This window comes from Sinohyriopsis cumingii, chromosome 16 (assembly GCF_028554795.1).
Source record: "Sinohyriopsis cumingii isolate HCF-2022 chromosome 16, ASM2855479v2, whole genome shotgun sequence".
Lineage (NCBI taxonomy): Eukaryota > Metazoa > Mollusca > Bivalvia > Unionida > Unionidae > Sinohyriopsis > Sinohyriopsis cumingii.
In genome coordinates this window covers 38,721,986-38,748,052 of record NC_142976.1, presented here as the reverse complement: position 1 = coordinate 38,748,052, position 26,067 = coordinate 38,721,986, and the positions used below count along the sequence as shown (strand labels likewise).

The window sequence follows — 26,067 nt, the reverse complement described above, 5'->3', positions numbered from 1 at the left end:
TGAAGTTTCTTGATTGCTTTGTGCCTTGTTTGAATCCAGTTTTGGGCATATAGTATACCTGGCAGTGAATACTTTCTGTTATGATCAGTGGTTATTGTTTACTCTGGACTAGTAATAATTAGTAGCAACCCTTACATTCAGTCTGAATTGAAACTGGCCAATTTTCAAAATGACGTTTTTTTTTTATAAAAAATTGGTCAGAAACACAGGTTATATAAAAGTCAGCAAATTCTTTCAGTGAAGGAGTAAAATTGAGTAAATGCTGATAAAATAATTTAAATCCTTTTACATTCTGAACTGGAATCTGAACTTGTTAAGAAATAATTGAGCATTTGACTCTGCATAAATTGTCTTAAATATTTTTGGCACTTCAGTGAAATTCCCTCAAACATCAGTTTGTTTGATTTTCATTTGGAAATATTATTTATCTGTAACATCAGATAATGGTCTCTGCTGTTCTTGGTTTCGAAAAAATATGTACATTTCTTGCTTTGGGCTGACCAAAAATTTATGTCTGGTTTGATAAGATTTCTGTGTACTTTTCTTTTTTTTAAACACTAAACTGTTGATATACTCTACCACTTTGGTATAATTTAGTGCACTTCCACAGATAGTTATTTTAGCTTGATAATTTGAGTGCACTTCCACAGTACTACAGCTCAGGTGGCCTTATTTATATTTGGACAATGTTGTCAGTTAGTGTCCCATCGCATGCACGTGTAATTAGCCTTTTGATCATTTGGAAACCAAAATTAGATAATTTGGTATCTTAATTTCCTTGTAGGCTAATGTTTACCTTCTGTCCCATTATTTTTTTTCAATTGTTTGTCAAGCTGTATGTCTCAATCTTCTGTCATTATACGTTAACAAGAGGTCATAAACACTTCTTGTGAATGCTAAATGTTTGGTACGTTGATCACACTTTGAACAAAATCTTCCTGGTGGTTAATCATCAAGAGGCAATTGCTTTTTATTTCAAAACACATCTGTCACAAATCTCACAACTTACATCATGAACAATTAATACCTTCTCGTTGAAATCAGTGACATGCATCAAACAATCATTGCCATACTGATTGTTTAAAGTCAGCAAGTTCACAGTCTAGGCTAGGACCTGAAGGTTGGCAAATTGTGGATACATACAAATGTCCTGATTAAAATGTAATTAATAAGTTAAAATGTATTATAGTTTTCACTGTGAAATATTGTCTTATTGTCAAAATCATTTTTAATATTTTTTCATCCCAATATTTTCACATGTCAGAAATATATCCTTATATTTTCAATGTGACAATATAAGATTTCCCATCAGGACATGTGACACTTGATTGTGTACACCTAGAAAAGTTGTACCTGAAACTACAAAAATGCGTACTTTGAGAACTAGAACAAATTAATTGAAATTGGCTTACATTACAGACATGTAAATTAATCATAAAGAAATTTGACCAAATGCCATTTGCATCTCTTGGAAGCTATCTCCCCTTACTACCTTGTTAAGAACGATAAATCTGCTGTGATGTGCTGCTAACATATATTGCATTGTTTTCAGATAGGAGTAAACTAGTTTTAAAAATGACAAAATGTAATTTACTGTGACAGATTAGGTCAGTCCAATCCTGTTCAAAGTTCATATCAAAGATTATATATATCTGGCGATGTCAGGAACGAGCAAGATGCAGAATAGGGAGTACAATTCAAGTCTTGTGTCATGTGACATTGTTTCCATTGTAGACCTATGTTTGCTGATCTTATATTTTCAACCTGTAAGACATCTGGCTATGTACGTCGTAACATTTCCATTTTTTCTATTTATAGTAACTGTACATGATATTTCTAAGAAAAGATGTTTTTCTTGAATTCAGGATATTGTGTCTCAGATTCATTATAGTTTGATAAACATGTAAGAAGCACACCAGTTTGTATTGAAAAAAAACATGGCGCCAAATATTAATTGAAATCGGCTTTATTGAGGCGACTCGTGGATGTTATATGACTAAAAAATGTTAGAGGAGAGAGACTGTTAAATAGAAGGACAAATCAATAGTGCTTTACAAATTTTGAAAGAGAAATTCTATAGTGATGTAATACAGCATTAAGAATTGAGGACTTAACTATATGACCTTTCAGCAAAAGTTGATGTGTTATGTAGACTAGTAAAAGTGAATGCTGTGTATAAATAATGTATCATTTTGTTTGTGTTTGTATTCTCGTACTAATCCAATTAGCCAATTTGTGACAAGAATTTTAACTAACTGCAGATGCAGGTAAGTACCAAAATAAATGTACGTTTTTAATACGGTTTTCTCAAATTATGGCATGTAATATATATAGATTACTCTTTTTATGCTCAGATTGCACTTTCTGTTGTTCATATTAGTAATAATTATGCTTATACCTCTCGTGGGTGGGGGGTTAGTGGTTGACATGTATGAACTTACAACATATCAATTCAGGTTCATGTTTAATATAATTTCCCTTTGATTGGATACACGGGTAACCGATCATTAAGATCGACAGAAACCAGGGTGACTTTTCTAAAATTTTGACATTTTTATATTTCATCTTGCAATAATAAAAAAGGATACTTTTAACTCGTGGCATTGCCACTCTTTATAATATCATGTTTTTGGTACCACACGCTGAAGTGTATCTGGTATTAACATAGGAAAAGAAAATATATTCTATTTATTCCTTAATTGTAAAAACTTGCTTTAAAGATTCACATGATCATGTCCATGAGAGAAAGTGTGTGGCTGACCCTGACATTGACCTAATAAGGTAGCTGAAAGAAAGTGGTCAGTTATGTAATAGAAAATGTGGTACATATAAATAAAGGGGCTGATTATATATATGCTAAGTATTAAACTTACAGAACATAAAGCATTAAAAGCAGAACATGATCTTTTCTACTTCTTTCAACTTTTGGGATTTTCCCATGGGCAGTTGCCTTGGAGGCTTGAGCTTGCCTAAGCCAAATTTGACCCCATTCCAGGAGTTATACAAGTGCATTTTGTAAATCCCTGGTAGTGGTTCCTAAATTAATTTCAGTCGTGTTAAAGTCAGAACCGTCATTTGCACTTCAGTAACAGATAATCTTTTTACATTCATTTCTGTATTGAGCATTTTGGGTCCATGAAATAACAAGCGTGTACACTTGCCACCGTAGCTAACATACTAATGAGCAAGCATTATCATTAGTGACGTATTTAGCACACAAAAAATCTTGATATTACATTCAAAGCAGTATATCTTGGTCTGTATGCCTGTTCAACGTAGTCTAGCATGAAATCGTCTTTGTTTATGTTCACTCCAAAATGAGACATATATAGCTTACTTGGTATACATATCTTTTGGTTTCTATATCTACATGGTTGGTTGGTTGGGTTTCTCCGTACATTCAGCAAGTCAGTTGGCTATATGTCAGAGTCTTGGGAGCTACTCAAGGACACACTGAGGCAGTCAATCTAGGCAAGATTTACTGGGTATTGAACCCACAACCCTCTGATTACAATCTGATGCTGTTTCTGTTTTGGTTCTTATACTTGTGTACATTGGCATAGTCATCAGGAGCATCCTCAGATTTTTTCCTTTTAGCATTTTGAGCTTCTTGCAGGGAAGGACTTTAACTGGGAACTTGAGTAATTTTGAGAAAAGTTGAGTACTTGACAGATTGAAGTGCTGCTGTAATAATATAAATTTTGATTTTGGTGTTTGCTATCATATTATAGTGATGACTTTGGTTTATTGGAAACGACTTGGGACACACATTTTCGGTATCATGAAAAGGATAAAGCTGTTCTGTCACAAGTCATTGGTCCCTCACAGTAATATTCCATGTATAACACTAGTATAGATGCTGGATTATAATTTTAGGGTAAAGTGACTTCTGCCATTTTTTTATTAGGGTGAAGTGAGTATAGTGAGGTCTTAATTTGGAATATTCAAAACTGGCAGAATAAATCCTATTTACTTAACCTTTGCACCAGATAGTTAAAACAAAAGAATATTGACTCATCTTCATGAACTATTGTAATTGGTTTGGTCTGATATAAAAAAATATGTTATATGGCTGCACTTTTGGAGAATACTGAAGAATTAGAAAATTGGTCTGGTATAAACATTTCACAATATGAATTTAACCTTCACTAACAGTCTGCCAATAAACCTCAATAGAGTAACAATTTGGTTGTGATTGGGGTAGAAATGCATGGAAATTGTTTCTCTTAGTTTGGTGAACTTTTGACAAGATTCATAGATGTTGGTAAAATAAACATGAAAATACTACCTTTGAATGTTGAAACTGTTTTTCTTCCTGTTTGAACAGAGAAAAAGACAAAAGAGTTTAATTTTGTACTTAAAATGTGGAAACACTTAATAGACAATATAATCATTTCAGATGTTCATTTGAGAAAATAAAAAAAATACCACTGTATTTTGGTAAAATAATGGTCAGTAGGTGGAAGTTTTGCCTGAATTGCCCCAAGCATGGACCATGGGTATAGCCAATGATCTGGTCTTTTTGCCTTGAACCTACCTCGTAGGATCACTTGTCAATTGGCTGTTTTATGGTTCCCAATGACATTGTTAGAGTGAGGGACTACTGTAAGGTAGTTCTTACTTTTATTTTCTTTTAAACCTCAAGATGTCATAGTTCTGTAGAGCTGAATTATGAAACAGGACATTAAAATATAATACATTTTGGTGAATATTTCTGTATAAAATTTGTGCTTGAATGTTGATTTATTTGACCTAGCAAGTATGCCAGTATTGGGTAGGGGGAAAAAACCATGGTGATAATTTAGTGAATTAATTTACATGAAAATAACCTAAATTTATTTGATAAATCAGTCAACCCTAAAATGTAATTTAATAGATTTAAATGACAGAGTTTTTATGCAGATTGGCAGGAGTGGATGGGTCATTGCACACCAGATTAGGTCAAGAAAAATGACGTTTGATTTATTTATTAACATAGACATTAATTCAGATTTTTTCGGTATACATTCAGCGATTATTCCGATAGGAAAATTCGGTCTTTGTTTCAGCTCTAGTCTTCTGCAGCTTGGAGTTTAATTTGTAGTGATCCATTCACATTTTTCCTTCGATTTCAGGAAACACACATTAAACTGCCACAGAATGAAGCCAGCCCTTTTCAGTGTTTTATGTGAAATAAAGGAAAAGACAGGTAAGTTTACATAAAACTATATTTGCAATGTGTTTCTGTGTACAGATTATTGATGCTAAAATGCAGTGTACATTTTCATGACAGAAGCAGCAGCAGCAGTGGATAAAGAGCTGTTTTCTTTAGCATTGTAGAAGTTTTTTTTCCTGTATTTGTTGGGCATTCCAGATTTGCCAGTCTGGTTTGTGCATGAAAATTCCATCAAGAGTTTAGGGGTCATGGTGGTTCATTGGTTGGCAGCTCCTGAAAGGCGTAGGTTCTAAGCCTGCCCAGACCTTGCAGGATTGGATGCTATGGTTTGTTTCAGTGCAAGCCAGTGTACACATTTCCTTGGCGCAGTGTAACGTTTCCTATATTGAACAAAAATGAACCAAATACTTCCAAAACATGTACTGATCTGATATTTCATATATATATATATTTATATCATTTGAGACCTGTACCAATGAAATATGCAAGTAGGATATAGGTCTTTGTCCTGGAAATTTAGAACATATCATGAGTTTTGCTTGGAGAAAGTTCTAGATTGGGGTTACCAACAGTGCCTGCTCTCTTTCACCTCTGCTTATTTCTGGTCAGTTAAACAGAAAAATTGTATCCTTTTGTGTTAGATATTGTTTTCTTGAATGACCATAACTTGTTAAGCCCTTGATTGTTGTAGAGGTCTCAAAGTAATTGTGGATAGACAACAAAAATTTCTTTTCAGTAAAGAAGAGAATTCAAGTGGATATGATTTTGAATGACACTCAAATCACTAGTTAGATTCTTGTCTGAAGGCAGATTTTTTTTTTCTCTGATTGAATATTTATTCTCTGCATGATCAGAGTGGAGAAAATTACATTCCTGCAAATTTGAATATTGCTTTCTATACCAAATATTTGAGCTCATTGCCAAATGTAAAACAAACATGACCTTTTTGCCACAATTATTAATCATTCTGTTATTTTGACATGGAATTATTGAGTTCTAATGAAAAGGCCTAGAGTATAGGTGATTCCCTTCCTGGAACCATTAATTTTTTTTAACTCTGGAAAATTGTGCAGACTTCCCGAAAGCTAAAAAAAAGTGTCAGACATTTGGTCTGACAAAACCTGAAAATCTGTCAGACCGACAAAATATAACAAAATTGAGGTATTTTGTAACGTGTTTTGTTTTCTGTTTTCTAAGTGTAAATAACACATGTTAATCAAGTAAAGTTAAGTCAAATTCATTGCTTTGTAGAATTAAAAAAAATCTGATCTTATTTAATCAAATTTACAGAATTTGTTACACTTTTATAATGAATCATACTTTCATTGATGTTGTTCTCCTTGAAGACCTGCATAACATTCTCAAAGAGATCCAGAGACTTTGTTGAGTTTGGAGTGCTGATGTTCAGGAACCTTTCTTTAACAACACCTTTCATTGCAGTTCTTATGTATATGATCTCCTGAGATATCTGTACTTCCATCCATCATAAAGGCAAAAAATGGATTATACTCTAAGATTGACAGTTTTTTGCTTCTCTGTCTGTGCTATACTGTGTATGAAATCTGCAGCTGCTTTGTCATTAATATATGTACTGCCTATGTCTAACTGTTTAGCTTTGTCAATTTCACACAGCCATGTATAATCTGATAGTGGACGATTATTTTTGGCTACTGCGTGTGCATTTCTGAACAAATGCACTAATCTACTTTTTTCAGCTGCCTTTAATTGCCTAAGTGCTTTGCCGGCTTCTGACCCTAATTTTTCCTGAGCAGTTTTCTGTCTGCCTGAAACAAACTCTGATGCTTTTTTGTGGGACTTGGAAAGTTCATGATCATTTATTGTTGACATTCTAAAATTTGTACATCCGACGATAAACGCATTTGTGTTTCACAAATTTTCATCAGACCTCGCTTTCTCGCCATAGAAACTGAGACACATGGCACACTGCATAACTTGCTTTATTTCATCAAATATTAACCCGTCTCTGTTTTCTTTCCATTTATCATTAAAGGTTCTTTCAACCCTATGTTTTTCAACATCCTTTTTCTTTTCTTTCAATTCTTCATAAGATAGTTTTCTTTTTTTCCCTGTTTTCGCTCTGTCGTAATATTTCAACGATGCCATGATGACAGGTGAGCCGCATAACTGTTTCTAACAGGCGTAGCGATTGGATCGCTCAGAAGCTTGTAACCAATGAAAATCTGTTTAACAAACTAGATTCAAGAACGACTACTCGAGCGGTGCAGAGTGAAAAAACTGCCGGACAGTCGGTCTGATGCCGACTAACAAACTGTCGGTCTGGGTAAAAATTTGTCGGTCATGTCCGACGGACCGACGGCTTTTGGGAAGGCTGTTGTGTTCCTCTTGTCTTCCTTTACCACCAAGCTCAAGGTCATTTCAGATACACCAAAGTGGGTGGTATTAAAAAAAGAGTAGATACCTGTAGCCAGAGGTCTCGCTAGGATTTTAAAACTAGGAGTCCCACCATCAAAAGTTGCAGTCCCTTCTTTCCTACAGAATCAACACAGACGTGCGTGCATCTATATTTAGATAGAGAGGTTTTCATAATGTAATCACTCACTTTAATATAGCTTAATTACAACAGTCCATTTACAGAATTGCAAATTTATGATTTATTTATTTGTCTACATCCCGTCCTAGTAGTAATTTTAGGCAATGGTTAAATAGCATCTGATTTGCTGTTTTTTCCCCCGTATTTTCGCAAATATGTGTCCGGTCGAAAAACAGCTTAGACCTTAAAACGCATCTCGCAAATTCCACAACATAGCATTTGTCCAATACGTTTCTGACTGACATAATTTGCATTTTAAAGTTAAATCTTTAATAAAATAATACCTTGGCTTTGCTTTCATTGATCTGTATAATTTTCAGAAAATATTTGCTCGATGATTTATGAAAACAGACAATCTAATATTCTGGTACATCCCAGACTTAGCGAAGTCCGTCATTATTTCCCATTCAGCCTACTGGTTCACTTAGATTTTCAAATTAATTTTATGACGAAATAGTGTACAAGAAGCAGTTAATATGTATCCAGATCACCGATTCTGATCTTAAAACACGTTTGTATGTTTTATCATCGAAGGATATCATGCCAGAAATTGATAGTTGCTACCTTACTCGGAAAAGAGTTAATGGTCAATCAGCTATCAAAATATGCATGTGAATGGTCAAGAGTTTGTCAACGTAATTTATATCAAAACTAGGCCTAGCTACTGATCTATTGAAGAATACAGTTCGGTACAACACTAGAACTAACTGGGCTAAGGCGAGGGGCATTTTTAAAAAAGTATGGTCAGTCAATATACCTCTTAAATAGCCCTTGTTCGTCCATCAGAGTGATACTGAATTTTGTCAATCATGTGAGGACTTGTTCCAAACACTAAGCTAGGCATCACACACTTAATTACACTTACCTACTGTCCTATCTGAACTATCAATTCTAGCAGCTTTAGCACTGTTCTGAATCTCGTTACAATCTTTGCAAGTTTGCCATTTAATCCCAAAATACATATCCAGTTTTACGACTGGCATTTTGTCTAAGTCTCAACATGTCTTGATTCTCGTGCACTACTTATTCCGATACATTCGGAAATGAACACAATAACAAAAGCTGAAGTTGTTTATTTGATGTACTTTTATAAATGACCGCATGTACATTTCTGGGTCTTTCTGACTCTGAATTCAATCACTGTAAACATCAGTTCATTTTCTCATCTGGCCGCCAGTCAAAGCCTTTGAACTTGCTGCCTGGTTGTTGCATCATGTTCTTTTCGGTGTACTCTTATCATGGCAGCATGTATGTACATCAAGGGGTCTTTCAGTCACTGAATTCTGTCATTGTAAATATCAGCACAGCTAATTGGTCAACACATTTTTTCACAAAGCAGGTGGCTGAAGCAGGACTAGCAAGTCTTAGAATTTTGATGCACACCTATTACATGCGTACGCATGACTCCCGTCTCAGTGGTTTTCTGTGTCCCAGATAAAAATTGGCGTCCAAATACGCGTAATTAAGTGTTTCCGAGATCTCTGATATAGCTGTACAGTGATATAAAATAATCTGGACTTTCTACTCACATTACAAATTAGAGAGGGTAACACATTTTTTGCCAGCTGTCTGAATCTGATTTTTTGTGTCCCGATTTGATCAATTTTGGCCTGAGATCTAAGGCAGACAAGTCTGAACTGCACACAGACAGGTGAATCTTTGACACAAAAAAAGTTGGACAAGTTGTGGATTTGGAATAAAATGTGGCTGGGACACTAAAGACATGATGGATTCTGTTAGCAAACAAAAAGAAAAACTCTATATCCTTCTGCTCATGTTCGAGCATAATATCCAATGAAAAACAATGTTTCTAATGCAACTAGGCATCAGGATAAACGAAAATTGTTTGGAAGCAGATTATTTATATGTATTCAGAAATAGCCCCCTAATTGCATATTTATAATGCTATATTTAGCTATCATTGTGCTGATTTGCCATTAAACACTAACACACATTTCTACCAAATAAAATAACGATTCCCCTATTTTCAATTGATGAAACATCTTCCTCAATTACATATTGTGTTTTGCACAGATATCCATCAGTTTTTCGGTTCTCACATTTTTCATACATTGAATTCTAGACAACTCATACCTTGTGTAGTGGATACAAACTTCTTGATTATAACACTGATTGAAATTTAACAATCCTGCTGGTAATGATGCTGACTTTGACAAATCGTATGTTGAATGAAAGTACACAGAAGAACTATTTTAAAAACTTCTTGCCTAATTGGTCATGGAGAAGTACACTTGCTTGATGTTTTTCAACTTGTTCATTGCATCCAGGGATTAAATTTGTCCAGTGCTGCCCAGCATTCCTGTGGGTCCTGTGTTTTGGAATTTAAAAAACAAATTTCAAGGGCCATGGAATTTCTCAGACCCTTGGAAAGTATTGGAAAAATCTTGGAATTTCTAACCACAAAAATAAAGGCAAATTAAAGTATACTGATAAAAGAAGAACCAGGTTGTTTTTACAAGTGTTGTTAGCTTTGACAGACCGTCAGCAGTCCTTCATCAGCTTCAGCTGTAGGCCTGCCATTAAAATTCACATTTTATAGTTCTCTAAACCATCTCTTCACATATCTTGTCATGTGGCAATCAATTCCCATTGCTCCGACCTTTCACCTGTTGCTTGTACATAAAGAAAATGATCCAGTTGGATTGCTTGTTACATTTAACTAGGAAGATGATTGGGAATATCATTGCTGCCTGTTTAGATGTTGTCATGTCAGGTTTTAGTTATCTGATTATTCGTGTGTTCTTCTTTCAAGTCAAGGCGTGTAAGCATCATGGAAATTGCCATTTTGATTATCTAACATATTTGTAAGTTTATTTTGCTTTGTCATGAGCGGTGACTCTTTCAGTCACAAATCACTCAGTTATCTGCATAACCCAAGCATCCATATAGTTAAAACTCACTAATAAGAGTCTGAAATAGTTATTCACCTTCTGATGACATTATACAGGGTTCATGCACTGGTCTGGAAAAGGTATAAAATTTGAAATTATTTTTTTTCTTCATCAGATATTGAAAATGTCTGGAATTTTTTTTATAAAAAAAAGCACAACATTTTGAAAGTCTTAAATTTTTGTTTTTACAGAAACTTCTCTTATACGTGGGAGGAGTTTCATGATACAGATAAAATCTTGTAGTTTAGATTATACTTTTTAGTTGCAAGTTTTAAGTATTTTAGCTTAATTAAATCAATAAATTTGTCACCATTGTTTAGTCAGGAAATTTTAATTTTTGGTCTGAAAAAGGTAAAAATGTAGTCTATTCTGTATTTGTAAAAAGTTGGAAATTATTGTATGTAATTTTATAGACACTAGATTATGATTTGAAAATTTGTCGTCATAAAGTTATTTGATAATTTTCATTTACAAATTTTGAATTTTTAGTCATAGATGCTATTTTAATTGTAACATAGAGTGCTGGAATTTTTATTTAAAAAATGCTGTCTGTAGCAAACGGGTTTCTTTTATATGTCTGTGTCTGTCAGGTTTCATTGTATATATATATATATATATATATATATATATATATATATATATATATATATATATATATATATATATATATATATATATGAGTTTAAGTTAACCACATGGATCTGAATTCATTTAAATGTAATGCAACAACTGTTCTGGGTCAATGCAGGTGTGCTTGTTTGTACAAGGTTAGTTCATATGGTAGACAAGCCCTGGAGGCTAGAGCTATGCCAGACCCATGTTTGACAGTTTGATTAATAACTTGATACAATGGGAGCCCTCTAAGTAGGTTTGAGAAAGTTAGCCTAAGGGAGGGGGTAAAAAAAGTTAGTTTTATAGACTGATTCTGAGGTTTTAGTGAGATAATGGGTGACATGTCAGTCTATAATGAAGGATTATGATGATTATGGTTAAATCTTGTGTAAGGGTGTGCTATGATAAGAATGCAGCACCTTGTTGACACAGCTATGTCTGTGTTCTGTTTTGTCAGTTATTACACAAGTTTCTTTTTGCAATGGAAAGAAGAAAAAACTGAATTCTTTGAATAGAAAATTATTCCTCTGAGTTTCCTCTGACCCTTGCCACCCCATTTTTTATATTTGGACGTTTATGTTGGGGTGTATGGTCAGAGTCAATTCCCTGTCGAAAAGTTGGATTTTGCCGATACTTTTACCAAAAAATATACCTGATGAAATCAATAGGAATATGATTTATTTTCTCAGATGTTGCGAGCAGAGCATTTGTTTTACCTTTAATCCATTGACAGACTAGCCTGAACAATGGCATTGTTGAAATTTGACATAGAACTTCCCATTTGCATTCCGAGTCACCGGACTACACAAATCTCGCAACCTACATGTCAATGACACCAGAGTTCAAATAGTCGCGCGATATCAACAATAAATCATTTTTAATGTTGCTGCCGGAAAACAAATTGAACATATAAATTAAAGTCACGTACTATTTACAGAAAAATAAATGAACATAAACTTCTAAAAATATTTATTCTGAAAACAACGACCTGAAATCTGTAAATGTTGCAGCAACTTGGAAAAAAACATATTCAACAAGCGGAGAGCACGGGTCAATGTGGTAGTCACGAGATACCAACAAAATACATTGCCGACACGTGCTTAGAACTTGATGAATCTGTTTTTTTTCCCGCCTTGCTGCAATACCGACAGGTTTCTAGTCATTCTCAGAATAAATGTTTCAAATTAAGTGTACATTATATTTATGGACAAGTATTACATGACTTTTAATTAATATTTTCGAATTCTATGTACAACAACTAATAACAGCAATAATAATGCACTCCCTCATATCACCCTTCAATATAACACATTTCCTGGTATAAGGTATGCATGCTCAATGGGTCATTTTATTATTTATTACTATGATTATATCTCTGATGTAGTTCATTATAAGGCAGACTCAATAGGTAGTATACTCAGTGACTACCATGGACAGTATTATAGTGAGGGAGTGCAGTTGGTGGTTATAGTGGATAGCATTATAGTGAGGGTGTGCAGTTGGTTGCTAAAATCGGCAGTATTATAATGAGGAAATACAATCAGTGGCTACAATGAACAGCATTATAGTGAGGGAGTGATATATTAGGTGCATGACAATTGTTCAGAAACAGATTGACCTTTCATCGTTGAACTTTTCACATGTCACCTGCATTAGTAGGCTAGTTCAGCATTTTTCAGTAAGTAGCTGTTTAAATTAGGGCTGACTGGATATTGAATCTCTCTTTTTAACTTCAAAACTTTTTCTAGTTGAATAAGTTCAGCTGGTACCAAATAGTGCAGATATTGTTGGTTCGACCTTATATAACCTTCATTTCCTATACTGAGTTAGTTAAAAAGGTATGTACAAACATGGATCTAGGTATTGTCAGTGTGCTAAATTGATTTTATGTCAAAGGCCTTATCTCATAATTTATAGTACTGTGTGCATTCGGATTATCAAAACCTGGATGCATATACTTCGAGAAAATGATACAAGATTTTTCCACAAGGTTGTGTTATTACACACAGTAAAACCAAAACTTGTGAGTAGCATCACTCAGATGAGTTTTCCACACGGTTGTATTATTATACACAGTAAAAACAAGATAACTTGTGAGTAGCATCACTCAGATGATTTTTGTTCAATCTGTGTGTTAAGCTTTCTCTTGTATGAATATCTAAAATGCTTGAACAAAAATGTTGTGCTTGCAGCACTTAAGTTTTTCAAGTTACACGGTATCTTTTATCTCAGAAGCTGCAAAAATGCTGTTGATATGTTTGTAAATGCTTCTGATAAAATCCCATTGCAGTCAAATCCTATTATCTTGTACTTTTTACAGATGGTAAATTTGCTTAAACTAAAAGGAAAAATAATTTTGTAGGGATAGTCCATTTGTTGGGGATATTGCCATGATTGAGAACAAGAAGGTTGTCCTGTTATTATTATATCATTCAGATAATTTATTTGAGAAATGGTTTCTTAATTGGAGAAAGATGTCCCTTATTTACCCCATTAGTTAAAAGATCAAAGTAAATTTAAGTGTTTCAAACAGTAGTTCAGAAATAAGATTCTGTAAGGAATCCAAAGGGCTCGAAAAATCTACAGTTTCTTGTGTGCCTCTGATTGAGCTGCTTTAGCCTTTTCCTTAAAGTGCTTAGTACATTATATATACTAATCATTTTATATATATATATATATATATATATATATATATATATATATATATATATATATAATGTTTCAAACACCAAATACACTACCTACCTACCCTAATTTTAAAACCAATGCAGTAGGGAAATGGGGTGGGGCTAACTTTACCATGTCAAGGATCACAAGAACCAGTATAAACATTTTTGAATGCATAGCTCCACCATCATAAAACTTGACTGAGTATATCAAATACTTGTTGTTACTCTAGATTTAAAAGTCATGTATGAAATGTTAAATGCAGCTTTTGATTGGTCACAGAATGTTTGAGATTGATTTGGAGTCTATTTATATTTTATGTCCAGGTCAGTGGGAGGGGGGCTGATTATTGCATCGCTCCATTTTTTTAATAAGTCTGAGACATGTAACGTATGTGGTTCATGTTTTCACATGTCTTGGTAAAGTGTACACACAAGCTTATCTTAATCATCCTTTCTTCTTCTCCTAACAAGGACACATAAGCTTTAAGATTCCATCACATCAGAGGATAAAGTTAAGATTGCATGCTTCTAGAGATTCAACAAAGATAACATTCCATGGGGGTTATTTTTGGCATGAAAAGTATTTTAAAATCCATATAGTAATGGCTTAAACAGCATCTGGGTTTCATTTTCATTTCTTTCAGACGCATAAATGTCAGTATTATTCTGATTTTTCTATCAGTTGAATCTAAAAATTGATATTGTGCAAATGAGAAATGCTAGACTCAGATCACTGTCAGGTATAATGGAAGGGTCAACTGGCAGAATGGGTGGGTCTAGTGGGCAGATTATTATTTTTCTAGAGGTAATTAAGGCATGAGGATTGAGTTACCTGCATTGAATGCTCCCAGCTGTAGGCAACACTGAAATTGACAAAGGCCATTAAAAGTTTTTTTTTTTTATATATATAGGGGATCCTCTTCAAGGATTGGCAGGTAAATCCTTTAACTCTGTACCGTACAAAGCCGAACAGTTTGAGCCATGAACGAATTCTTCCAGTGGCCCTCAATATAAAGCACCTCAATGTACTGATGTCTCTCATGAAGTGGTTATGGGGCCTATTAAATTAGTCATGTTTCTTTTAATAATTCCTGCATAATTTATTTCTTGTCTTTTTTCATTCTTGGCTAATGGTTATCCATTAATTTACTTTCACATTATTAGATACTACATTTTTGTCTTTTAAGGCACTATTGGGACACACCCTTGTTGAAAAATCAATTCAGTACATTTTACAATGTATACCATTTTTATGGCTCCCTTAAAGTGCAGTATCTTAATAATGTATAATATAGGTATTTATTATAACAAATGCTGGTGGGCACAAAACTTAAATGAAAGCAAGATCTGGGATGGAGAATTCCATTATTTAACTCATTTCAGGTTAACCAGATATTCAGGCATGTCAATTTTTATGTGAGTTACTTTAGCTCAATATAAAAAAAAACTTGTATTGCAGTAATGTTAGTGTTCATGGAAATTATGATAGAAGAAGGCAGGCCACAAAGTTGTGGTGGCAAAGCTGTTGAATGAAATAAGATTGCTTTATTTTTATAGCAATATTAGTGCATTGTGTATTATTATTTTTCTTTGTCCTTTCAAGACTGTTGTGTGGCTCCCAAATATGGAGTGAGGGGTAAAACTGACCTCTACCCTTGCGATTCTCTGTGCAACACTGCATTATACATGCATTAGAATTTATATTTTCAATCTCAAGGTGCTTTCATTATAAAATGATACAGAATAAACCGGTGCATAAAGATTTGTCTCAGAAGACCACTTGTGATGAATGCATGGATCAAGTGCTTTATGATGTAATAATCTTTAATTCGATATTAACCTATCTTGAGCGACCATTTTTCATTGGCAGAAGGGATGGTCGCTCAAGATAGGTTTCACAGTAGCTTACATGACTTGATATTTTATCTCAAAAAATTGGTCGTGGGTGTCTTGTCAGTGGGTGAGACTGCAGACAGTCCTCCGTTCATTGCACTGGATTGAATTACACTTTAAGACTGAAATTTTTTTGATACCATCCTCCTGTGTTTTTAAAAAGAAGTGAGTAATGTACAACTTGACCTTTAGATTTGGAAATGCAAGCAGCTTGGGTAATATTGTATGACTTGAAGGGAAGGTAGAGACTTCAAACTTTGAGAGCTACTTGGAGTGTTCTTTAAACAGCAGAGTGGTTTAAGAGTTGGAAAATTCATTTAAAATGAGTCTAGGGGTTGGGATATATTTGCATAAGGCTGGCATAGGACAAAGTTTTAATAGTGTTTGGATGAAGAGAATTAGCTGCAAACTTGTAGTTTTGTCATAATCAGAAGCAAGTTATTTGTGGATGACAATTTCAGATTCAAACAGACAATAAGGATCATAATTTTTATTCTGCTGTTTTTTGATTGTTTGAAGGCGCTTCATATCCACACCCTAGATTATTGTCCGTATAAATGTCCATCTACACCCTAGATAAAGGGTCTCATATATGGCCTGTGGGCTTATTTCCTGTAGCCCACAAAGGACATCATAAATAATGAATGAGGATTCAGGACTTGTAAATTTCTGTCTGCTGGTCTTTCAGTTTTTCCCATCACCCCTGCTACTTATGGTCTTTGCTGGGGAGAAATTTATGTTACATTCTGGGTGTTCAAAGCAGTTTAAAGGATCAAAATTTGTGTTGAAAATTTCACCAAGCTGACATTTTATATCACCCATACATCTGTAATCTAATATTAAAACTCCAGGCTTTTCAGAAAGAAGCTTGTGTGTAATGTAATGCAAGAAAAACTAATAATTTTTCCCTTTTCTGTACCACAGATTGGTTGGTGCAGTAGGGTCACCAAACATATCTCCCCAATTTTGAATTGATGTTGGCAAGTATCTTGATATCCTATTGATTTTTAAGCAGGCTTTTAACAGGAATCCTTCCTCTGCATACACCAATATGTGGTGAACATTTCAGGTCATGACTGATTTATAGAGGTGTAGATAAACAGAGGTACAGTTTCATGGAGTTACAGATTAAAATTGCAGCAAAAAATACACTATGGAGTAGATAAGAAAGAAAGGGTTGCAAGCTAGAAATATTGGTGCCATAGTATGTGGAATGGTAGAACAGCAAGCACGATGATGCAAAATAAATTGTCAAGTTAAGCAGAACCATTTAATTTTCATGGGGATGAGGGATTTTTGTCTCTAGATTTTCATTTAGACCAGTAATGGGGACTATGCTGTACATTCAGGATAGGTGGACAAGCATCTGAGGTCAGCAATTCTGTTTTTCCATCACGACAGGGGCTGTGGAATTATAATTGGGTATTTTTACTCCATGGTTTGAAACTAATTGCATTTTTAAAAAACATTTTTATGAGGTATTTTGTAAACACCGCAAAACACAAAACTCAGCTATGAGACTCTTGTCTTGACCATCAAGTTACTATTCATGCCCTAGTGAACGTGTTGAATGGCTTAGTGACAAAATCTAGTTCAGGTTGCATTTGATTATATGGTTCTGTTTGAGTTAGTGTTCCGACAGTCATCAAGAGCTATCATTTTAGATGCGCACAGAACTTAAGAAACATGAATCAACAGCACAGATTACATTGATCATACAACTTTGACAATCCGTATGGCAGGAGCAAATGTGCTGACAACATTGGACTCGTTACATTGAATGAAACTGCTTTGTGTAAATTGAAAACTAAAAAAAAATATCTCTCTGTTTTCGTTGAGAAGTCGTAAGTGTAAAATATGCTTGTCTTTTGTTCAAGAACATTCAAGGACACTCCTCCCATATCACACCTCCACCCATGTTCAAATTATTTTTCAGTAGGCTAAAATATATAATTTACAGAAGCCACTAATATCAAATGTCCATTGATAGCCATAAAATAACAAGTAGAATCAGACTTTGAACTAAAAACAAATGCTTGTGTCAAACCTCTTCATGCATTTAATTTCCCCACACACTCTTGTGATGGAATGGTAATAGTGGCTAAACATGCTGTCTTGGACATAATATCCATGTATACTTAAATAAGTACCCCACCCCACCCCATTTTTTCTGCCTACCATTTTTTATCATGCAGCATCCTACCTGTAATGCCGCTAGCATTAAACAAAATGTTGTATAATCTTAATTTTGTACATCACCTAAGTCTTATCCTGCTGGATTCAGTACACATGAAAATACTTGTGGAAATTAATTTCGTGTAATAATGAAACATACCAAACAGTTTTACAAGGATAAAAAGGCTGAAAGTAGTCAGATAATGAATTTGAAATTTTAACTTTCAAATATTCCAATTATTCTTGGTATTGGCATCTGCCATTCTGCACAGTAAATTAATTCAGGTTGTCTTTTTATTATCTTTTCAACTCTGTACTCTGGAATTGAAGATTTGCCTTTTTAAATGTAAAGTTCACCATCTTGGAAGCCCATCATTTTCCAGATTCCTGGTAGCATCAGCCATAAAACCCCGGAGTACATTAAAAAAAAAAAACATTCCTTGCTGAGTTTTGATTTAGGAGCTATAAAAATGGCTTCATGCAGAGTATGGTTGTAGGCTTCAGTCTGATTATCTGTTGGGAAAGAAAAGCAATGCAATTAAAATTTAGGCTCCCATCTCCATTTATCTGAAATCCTTCCAAACACACATAATCTGAAGACCAGGGAGGCACAGAATGAGAAGAAATTGATTTTTGTCTTCACTGACAGTTATTGATTAGAGATTTGCCATTTTGTATGCTGTTGGGTTTGTTCCCAGACTGAACTGGAATTAAAATTGGGCAAAAATAAATGGGGGAGGGGGGTAGTAATGAAAATAATTATAGCAGGGAAAAGACAGGGAAAGGTTTTCATATAATGAAAATAATTGCCACACATTGAATATTGTGGTATGCTTCTTCTGCTCATTGCTTGAACACAAAAATAGATTGAGTTTAAAGTATCAGTTAGAAATGTTTTGAACACTGGAAAAGTTAGTTGGCTGGATGATTGATGTTTAATAGCACATTAGCACATTATATGCTACATAGTGGAGAAGTGGTTACAATAGTGTCTTGATCAGAGACACACCACAGCAGTGGACTCGGTCTGACCTGAGCAGGATGGAATGCACACCATTCTGGTTTGGTTGGTATTTTACGTAGTTAAAGGTTATTTAGTGATGAGTCAGATGGAGTAAAGTGTTTTTTTCCAAGGGACGTGCCAAATGGTAGGATTCAAATTTACACTCCTTGGTTTGCGCCCATCACACTAATCACGGAGTCCCTGTGGTTGCTGGTTGCAAGACTCTAATGCTGATTGCCTTGACAAAAGAGCTAAATAAGCTGTAACATCTTACTTTGTGACCTGTCAGATTTGGATGGCAAAAGAGCTAAATAAAACGTAGCATCTTGACTTGTGACCTGTCAGATTTGGATGGCAAAAGAGCTAAATAAAATGTAGCATCTTGTCTTTGTGACCTGTCAGATTTGGATGGCAAAAGAGCTAAATAAAATGTAGCATCTTAGTTTGTGACCTGTCAGATTTGGATGGCAAAAGAGCTAAATAAATCGTAGCATCTTACTTTGTGACCTGTCAGATTTCAATGGCAAAAGAGCTAAATAAAACGTAGCATCTTACTTTGTGACCTGTCAGATTTTGATGGCAAAAGAGCTAAATAAAACGTAGCATCTTGTCTTTGCAACCTGTCAGAATTGGATTTCAAAATAGCAAATAAAACATAGCATCTTGAGTTTGTGACCTGTCAGGTTTGGATCGCAAAAGAGCTGAGTAAACTAGCATGTGGAGTCCATGACCTTGGTTGGATTTGGATGGCAAAAAAGAAAATTGAACTATTGCATCTTGATTTTGTGACCTTTGTCAGAAACTACACAAGTATTTTGATGATGTGATCCATGTGCTTCTTCTGATAATGATGATTTTGTTTGTGTTTATTTTGTTGATATACAAAGATTAAAATACTGTCATTTTATCTAAATTGGTATCTCCTTAATGGCTTCAGGGTTGATAACTTTTTTGTAAACTTGTATAGTCTGTCCTTGAAGGATTTCATAAGGGTTTGAAAGCATTTTAAGATTTTCACATCTCCATTAAAAAAATTCACTCTTCAATGCAATCCATGTAGCATTCAGTATTAGATTAAATCTTTCCTCAGTTGTTTGTCTGCATATGTATATTTACTTGCCTTTGTTAAAATTAACTTGCTTAAGGTTATGGGAAATTAGAATTTCAAATACCATTGGCAGCTTAAGATTCAGTTTGTATATGGAGTGTTGCAGATTGACAGTTATTAATTTAAAAAATGTAAACAATGTGTAATAATTTAAATGAAGCTTTCAAATTAATGCAACACAGAGGCTTCAAAAACCCAAAACCATTATTAACAACCAATGTGTACCGCTGCATTGACTCAGTGAATAATGTCTTTGACTCTAAAATGGTCCTTTGCTTTTTAGTTCCTAGCATCTGATCAGTCCAGATGGCTACGATGGTTTCTTTTGGCAAGACACTTTACTCCGTGCCTGGGATACATAACCCATTGAAAGTGGGGAAAAAACCCAAACAATACAACCATTATAGTATTTTACGGTGACTAGTATTAGGAGTTCTGATTAGGTAGTCATCCTGAACTATGAAACTTCTCATGAAAAGTGATAATAGAGATAATTGCAGTGTGTGGATAGATTTCATTTCTTATGGCAGTCACACACTTGTTTGCCTTAAATACAAGTAGAGACTATAAGTGAACACAATTACACATTTCAAAGAAGAAGCTTATGGTAAAGTAGGGTAATTATGATGAATGAACCATTGTTGTTTTGACAAGGTAAAGAGAAAAGAATTGCTGGAATCTAGCTTAGAGGCATTTGCACAGGTAGACCATTGTACCATATTGCTTTACTAAATCGCTTTAGGTGATGGAGACAGATCCATTGGAAAAGTTGTCTTCTGTTTGACATGTACAGTGAATGTATGTTACAGAATCAAAGCTGCAGTCATGCATCAATGCATTTACAACTTTGAAAATTAGTGCAGCAGGGTCTACTTTAAAACTGAAATTTCTGCATGTATGTGTGTGTGTTAGGGGCAGGTAGGGCAATGCAACAAAAAGTCCAATAGAAAAAAAAACTAATGGTTGGACCTTACTATTCATGGAAATCAGTTTTTAAAAAAAATTTAGCGGCCCTAGTTAAATTTGCATTTGTGAAAGATTTTCCTGAATTTCTTCATACTCCTTGAGGGTTTTGGAAGGGGGTTAAAGCATGTACTTTCCATTTTTTTTAAAAAAAATTTTTTTACATTGTCATCAGAATTCATGGGGTCATTATCAACAATTATGTGTGCATGTGTTTCACAGTTAGATATCCTCACTTTGAAACAGGTACCTACTTCTGTCACCATGCATTTTTGTTTGCTGAGTTCACCACCAGATACCTCCTTCACTGAAGTTATAGTCCTGACAAACCATGGAGTTTTGCTTTTAGAAACATATTTTTCATGTTGAAGAGAACTAAAACTTCTATTCCCATATGTGCAACTTTTAAGCTGAGTCTGGTTAATGTTATATTACATGGGTAGTGAATGAAGCAGTTTCTCCATAGTCAGGCACAAACAGCATATTTATCTGAGGACAACCAAATACTTTAGTTTGGTTCACTAACTGTATTTCATACTTAGTGTGATACTTTCTTATATGTAGATGGGAATTGGTCTATAAATTAAATTCTCATTAATGCAGAATCTTCATTTGTCCGTCCCATAGAACAATATCAGGTAAAGGTTAAAAGCATTACTAGGCATGGAGGCATTGACTTATTGAAAGTATTACTAGCTGCTGGATTATTGAAATTATGAAAGCCACGAGTCCATTAGGACATCTACTGGCCTCAGGCTAGTGGGCCCAATTTTTCAAGCCCTGTTGTCTATCTTCAGAGACAACTTTGGGGATCTGTTAATTCATTGGAACCAGAGTTCACGCCACTCTAATCTTGATAAACTGTTAGCTGATACTAGTACTTTTCTTTTCTTCCAAAAAGAAGTCCCTTTCTATTAGGTCTCATTCCTGTAAGGTCACCGCTCTGATAATAGACCAGTGACATAGTGGTCCATTTTCTATAGGCACCCTCCCCATTTATGTACAGGGCCACCTGTCTTTGTGAACATCATATAAGCTGCCTTATTTGGTTGACTTCATAAGAGGGACATTGTATTGTAGACTTGTGAGCTGACAATACCTGTAATGTTTCTTTGATATCATCTTCTTGTTGGATGGCAGATGGACTTCACCCTCAGATCATAAGCTAGTTTGACCCCTCGTCTCTTCCTCCCTCCATACCCCATTTGAAATATGAACAAAATATTCATGAAGCTGGCATGAAGCAAAAAATGGTTAAATGAATTAATACAATATTATTCATGTATTTAATTTAAATATTCATATAATTTGGCCACTGTTGATTCAGAGAAATGTTAGAACATTTTAAATGTACCATTATTCCTATCATTCCATCATTAAGAAAGCTGCTATGTAGAGGAAACCATGACCTTTGTACTTTTGTTGGATAATAGAGGCTATTGGTACTGAGACTATCCCAGTATTCTGACATTATTTGTGTACAGCTGACCAGAGGTCAGCAAACATTAAGAATGATACTTCCCCTTTGTGAAAGAAGGGGTTGCAATGGCTGTGTAATTATAGCCTTCATTTGTTACAATAGCTGGGAATCTGCAGGCCTAAATGGCAAGCTCAATGGGTGTGGGTCAAATTACTGCAGTGGAGGAGGGACACTAAGGGAGATTGTCAATCACCATCCAAGAAATTGAAGTATTTTGTGTTTGGACATTCTGCAGGGGTGTAGTCATTTTTTAGGGACTGACAGTTTAATTTAGGGGAAAAGGGGATCAGGGATTTTCTTTCCAACCAAGATAATTTTATCTTCTGACAAATTTGTAAAAAAAAGTTTGTGATGGAGAAGAAAAAAATCTGCAAATCCAAGCAGGAGTATTTTTTTAAAGCGATTTAGGAGCCATAAAATTGTTTTGAAGTAGTGGTAGGTCCCATAGTAATTAAGCCTCCCATGATGACAGAATTAATTCCCACAAAGTTGTCATTTCCAAACAACGCAAGACTTTCAGACTTAAATTTGGGATGTGACTTGAAAAATACATATTTAGCAACACTGGCAGAACATGATGGGAGTGTACTGTTTCTGTACTTCCCAACATGAACAGCCTTGTTGTTTAGCATGTGAGAAATAAATAAGCATTACCAAAAATAAATGGCAAAAAAAAAAAAAAGTCAGGCATCTGTAGTCTTTATCCCCCACCCCTTCTGTCAGTTTAATCCCTCCAATAGATTTTTAAAATGGAAAGTAGGAAGGACTGTAAAAATATAATTGCACAAACTTAGTCATATCATTCATTAATTTATGACTTCTAACTAGAATGTGGCCAAGTGGTCCATAACACTCACTTATTTTGACTGCAAGAACAAACTTAAAGACCTAATAATGTTTCCTACCTTAAATATTTTCAGCATGTTTTTTGTTTTCTAATTTCATGGTGTTTGTTTTGTAATCATATTATATATGGGTTTTTTTTATGATATAGATGTTGTCTAATGTTGTAAAGCGCTTAGAGCTTCTAAAGATTAGGCGCTATACAAAGTCCTCATTATTATTATTATTATCTTGTTCACATTTATAGAAAAGTTTTCATGATAAACAATTAACTAGCTTGCTGTCGGGGGAAAAGAGAATTATTAGTTATAGTTTGAAATTACTGTATTGACTGCATCCAATATTTGCAGTGTGCAGCTTTAATATTTCTTTAAACAACTACAACAAATTAAAAAGGGCAAGTGGTATAACTATTATGGGTTCAAAGAGATGCAAAGTTGTAGAAATTTACTGAATTATTTGGCACTTAATGAAGACAGTGAGCAAAATCACTCCTTTTGTATGAATTTTTTTATATTTACATATGCAAATATGGCAGCTGTGTTAGTAAAAAGGGTCCTATTTGGTTTCAGATGCAAACAAAATGATAGTATTAAGGGCCCTCTTCATGGCACTCGGATTGAAATTGTGAATTCATGAATGAAAGGATAAAATTTTGTGCATTTTTGTAATCCTTGATGTTTTTCATTTTTTAAATAAGGCACTGTCAGTTTCAACTGTTACACTAGCACGGGCAATTGGCACTAGTCAATTTTTACAAGGCCACATGTGATATGTCATCATGTTGTAGGAGTACGACATGACCACATTTGTGTTACTTATATTTTAAGAATATAACAATTCATAACCAAGATGATGTCAAACATGCGACAAAAAAGGGAATTGAAACTAATTATCCCCTAAAACGTGGGCAAAATATGGCCCATGATCCAGAACGTGACCTGGTTTTATTCATTAATTTACATCTTAGGGTATGGCTTTAAAAATCACTTTTCCATTCCATGCCCAGGAGGAAGTTGCAGATGGGTGCCCTAAAAGAAATGGATTCTATCCATCTGTATTATTTTTATATTTGGAGCAAAATTTCAAAAACCATTCAAAGTATCCAACCTTGTACAATGTACCTTTTCTGTTCACAATCTTTAATTTTCTACATTTTTATTTTATTTTGCCTATTCATCATCATTTTATATACTTTCATTTCTTTGAGCAGAACTTAAAACCACACTTTGAAATTTGGTATACACATCAGACTCGAGTATAGTTGTGCCAATTCCTGTATTCACAGTTATTCAGTTCTGTCCTTGTGTCCATTTGTTTGTCATTCCATACATCATTCTTTTCGTTTCTTTGTCAAAACTTGTGATGCCTATCAGTTCCCTATATACTTTGTGATACGATCTTCCCATACAAAATTTTCTGTATATTCTTCTGTCACTAGCACACATTTTGGTGGGATTGGAAATATACATGCCTGTTTTATTTCTTTATTTTGAGATTTTAATGGACTGGTTTTTAATGTCTTGTTTGCTTTTCAGTATTAAGTATAAGAAACACACAAGAAGAAGAGCCCCCTGACCCACAGCTGATGCGGCTTGACAACATGCTGATAGCAGAGGGGGTTGCAGGACCTGAAAAAGGAGGTGGATCATCAGCCGCTGCTAATGCCACAGCTGCTGCATCAGGTGGGCAGCCTGACAGTGCCATAGAACACTCAGATTATCGTGCAAAACTGACACAGATTCGGCAGATTTATCATACTGAGCTTGAGAAGTACGAGCAGGTAGTGTAAAGTTGGCATACGAGTGTTTTACATTGACGAGTTTTTTTGTGCATGATTGACACGAAGTGAGCAAGAAACAGTCCAAAATTCTCAATCAGTCGATAAATATGAACCAGTCCATAAATTATTTATTATTGCAAGCTAAAGTTCTTTATAATAATGACAACAGCAGTGTTGTTTGTTATATCGATATTATTACTACTCATAAATTGTTAATTAGCATTGGTATGTAAATAAAAAAAAAGACCATGGGTAGTGTTTTCAGATATCAAAATAAAAATGGGGGGCTGGGGCAAAAAACATCTGGATATTCATAAATAAGTGATTTGTGTCTAAATTTGAATTTTTTTTAATTAAAAAAAATGTATGTAATGTTTTAATATTTAAACATTTTCGTAAAAATATGCAGGTAATGCATCCATTTGGAGAAGAAATAGTCACATTCCATATTTGCTCAGTCCAGTTGCGCAGAGCTTAAACCCATATCTGTCATAGCATAATGCTTAGCATATAAGGGTCGGTGTGGTTCTTTATGCTTATTATTTCAAGTAAATGGTGTGACCCTGATCTGTTGGCACATTGTGCTATGGCAGATCTGGGTCTGTGCTATTTTCCATTTGGTTGTAGTTTATGCATGGATTTTGTAAATTCAAATGAAATTATGGACTGCCTCTTTTGCTACCACTGGTGATGGCTTGTTTTAAAATGGCGGATATGGCGATGACTGCATTTTGTTAAGGGAGATTACTCACATCACATATAAGCAGGCTGTGCACCAACAAGGCAAGTACACACATACAACTTGGGTGTAATGGGAAGATTTCTATAGAAATTGACCTTTTTTCCCTGCATGTGGTGGAGGAAATCAATTGCAACTTACTTTCATAACAGCTCCAAGA

The 26,067-nt window shown here is 34.6% G+C and overlaps 1 protein-coding gene across 12 annotated transcripts in view; it reads left to right on the top strand.

Moving 5' to 3' along the window:
- Positions 1–26,067, top strand: part of LOC149780245 (pre-B-cell leukemia transcription factor 1-like) — a 121,944-nt gene that overhangs the window by 3,475 nt on the left and 92,402 nt on the right. For all 12 annotated transcript variants that reach the window (XM_089937021.1, XM_089937025.1, XM_089937026.1 and 9 more), the window contains exons 2-3: positions 5,115–5,188; positions 24,924–25,168. In XM_089937021.1, the coding sequence (XP_089793147.1) occupies positions 5,115–5,188; positions 24,924–25,168 (319 nt within the window). The remainder of the gene's footprint in view (positions 1–5,114; positions 5,189–24,923; positions 25,169–26,067) is intronic.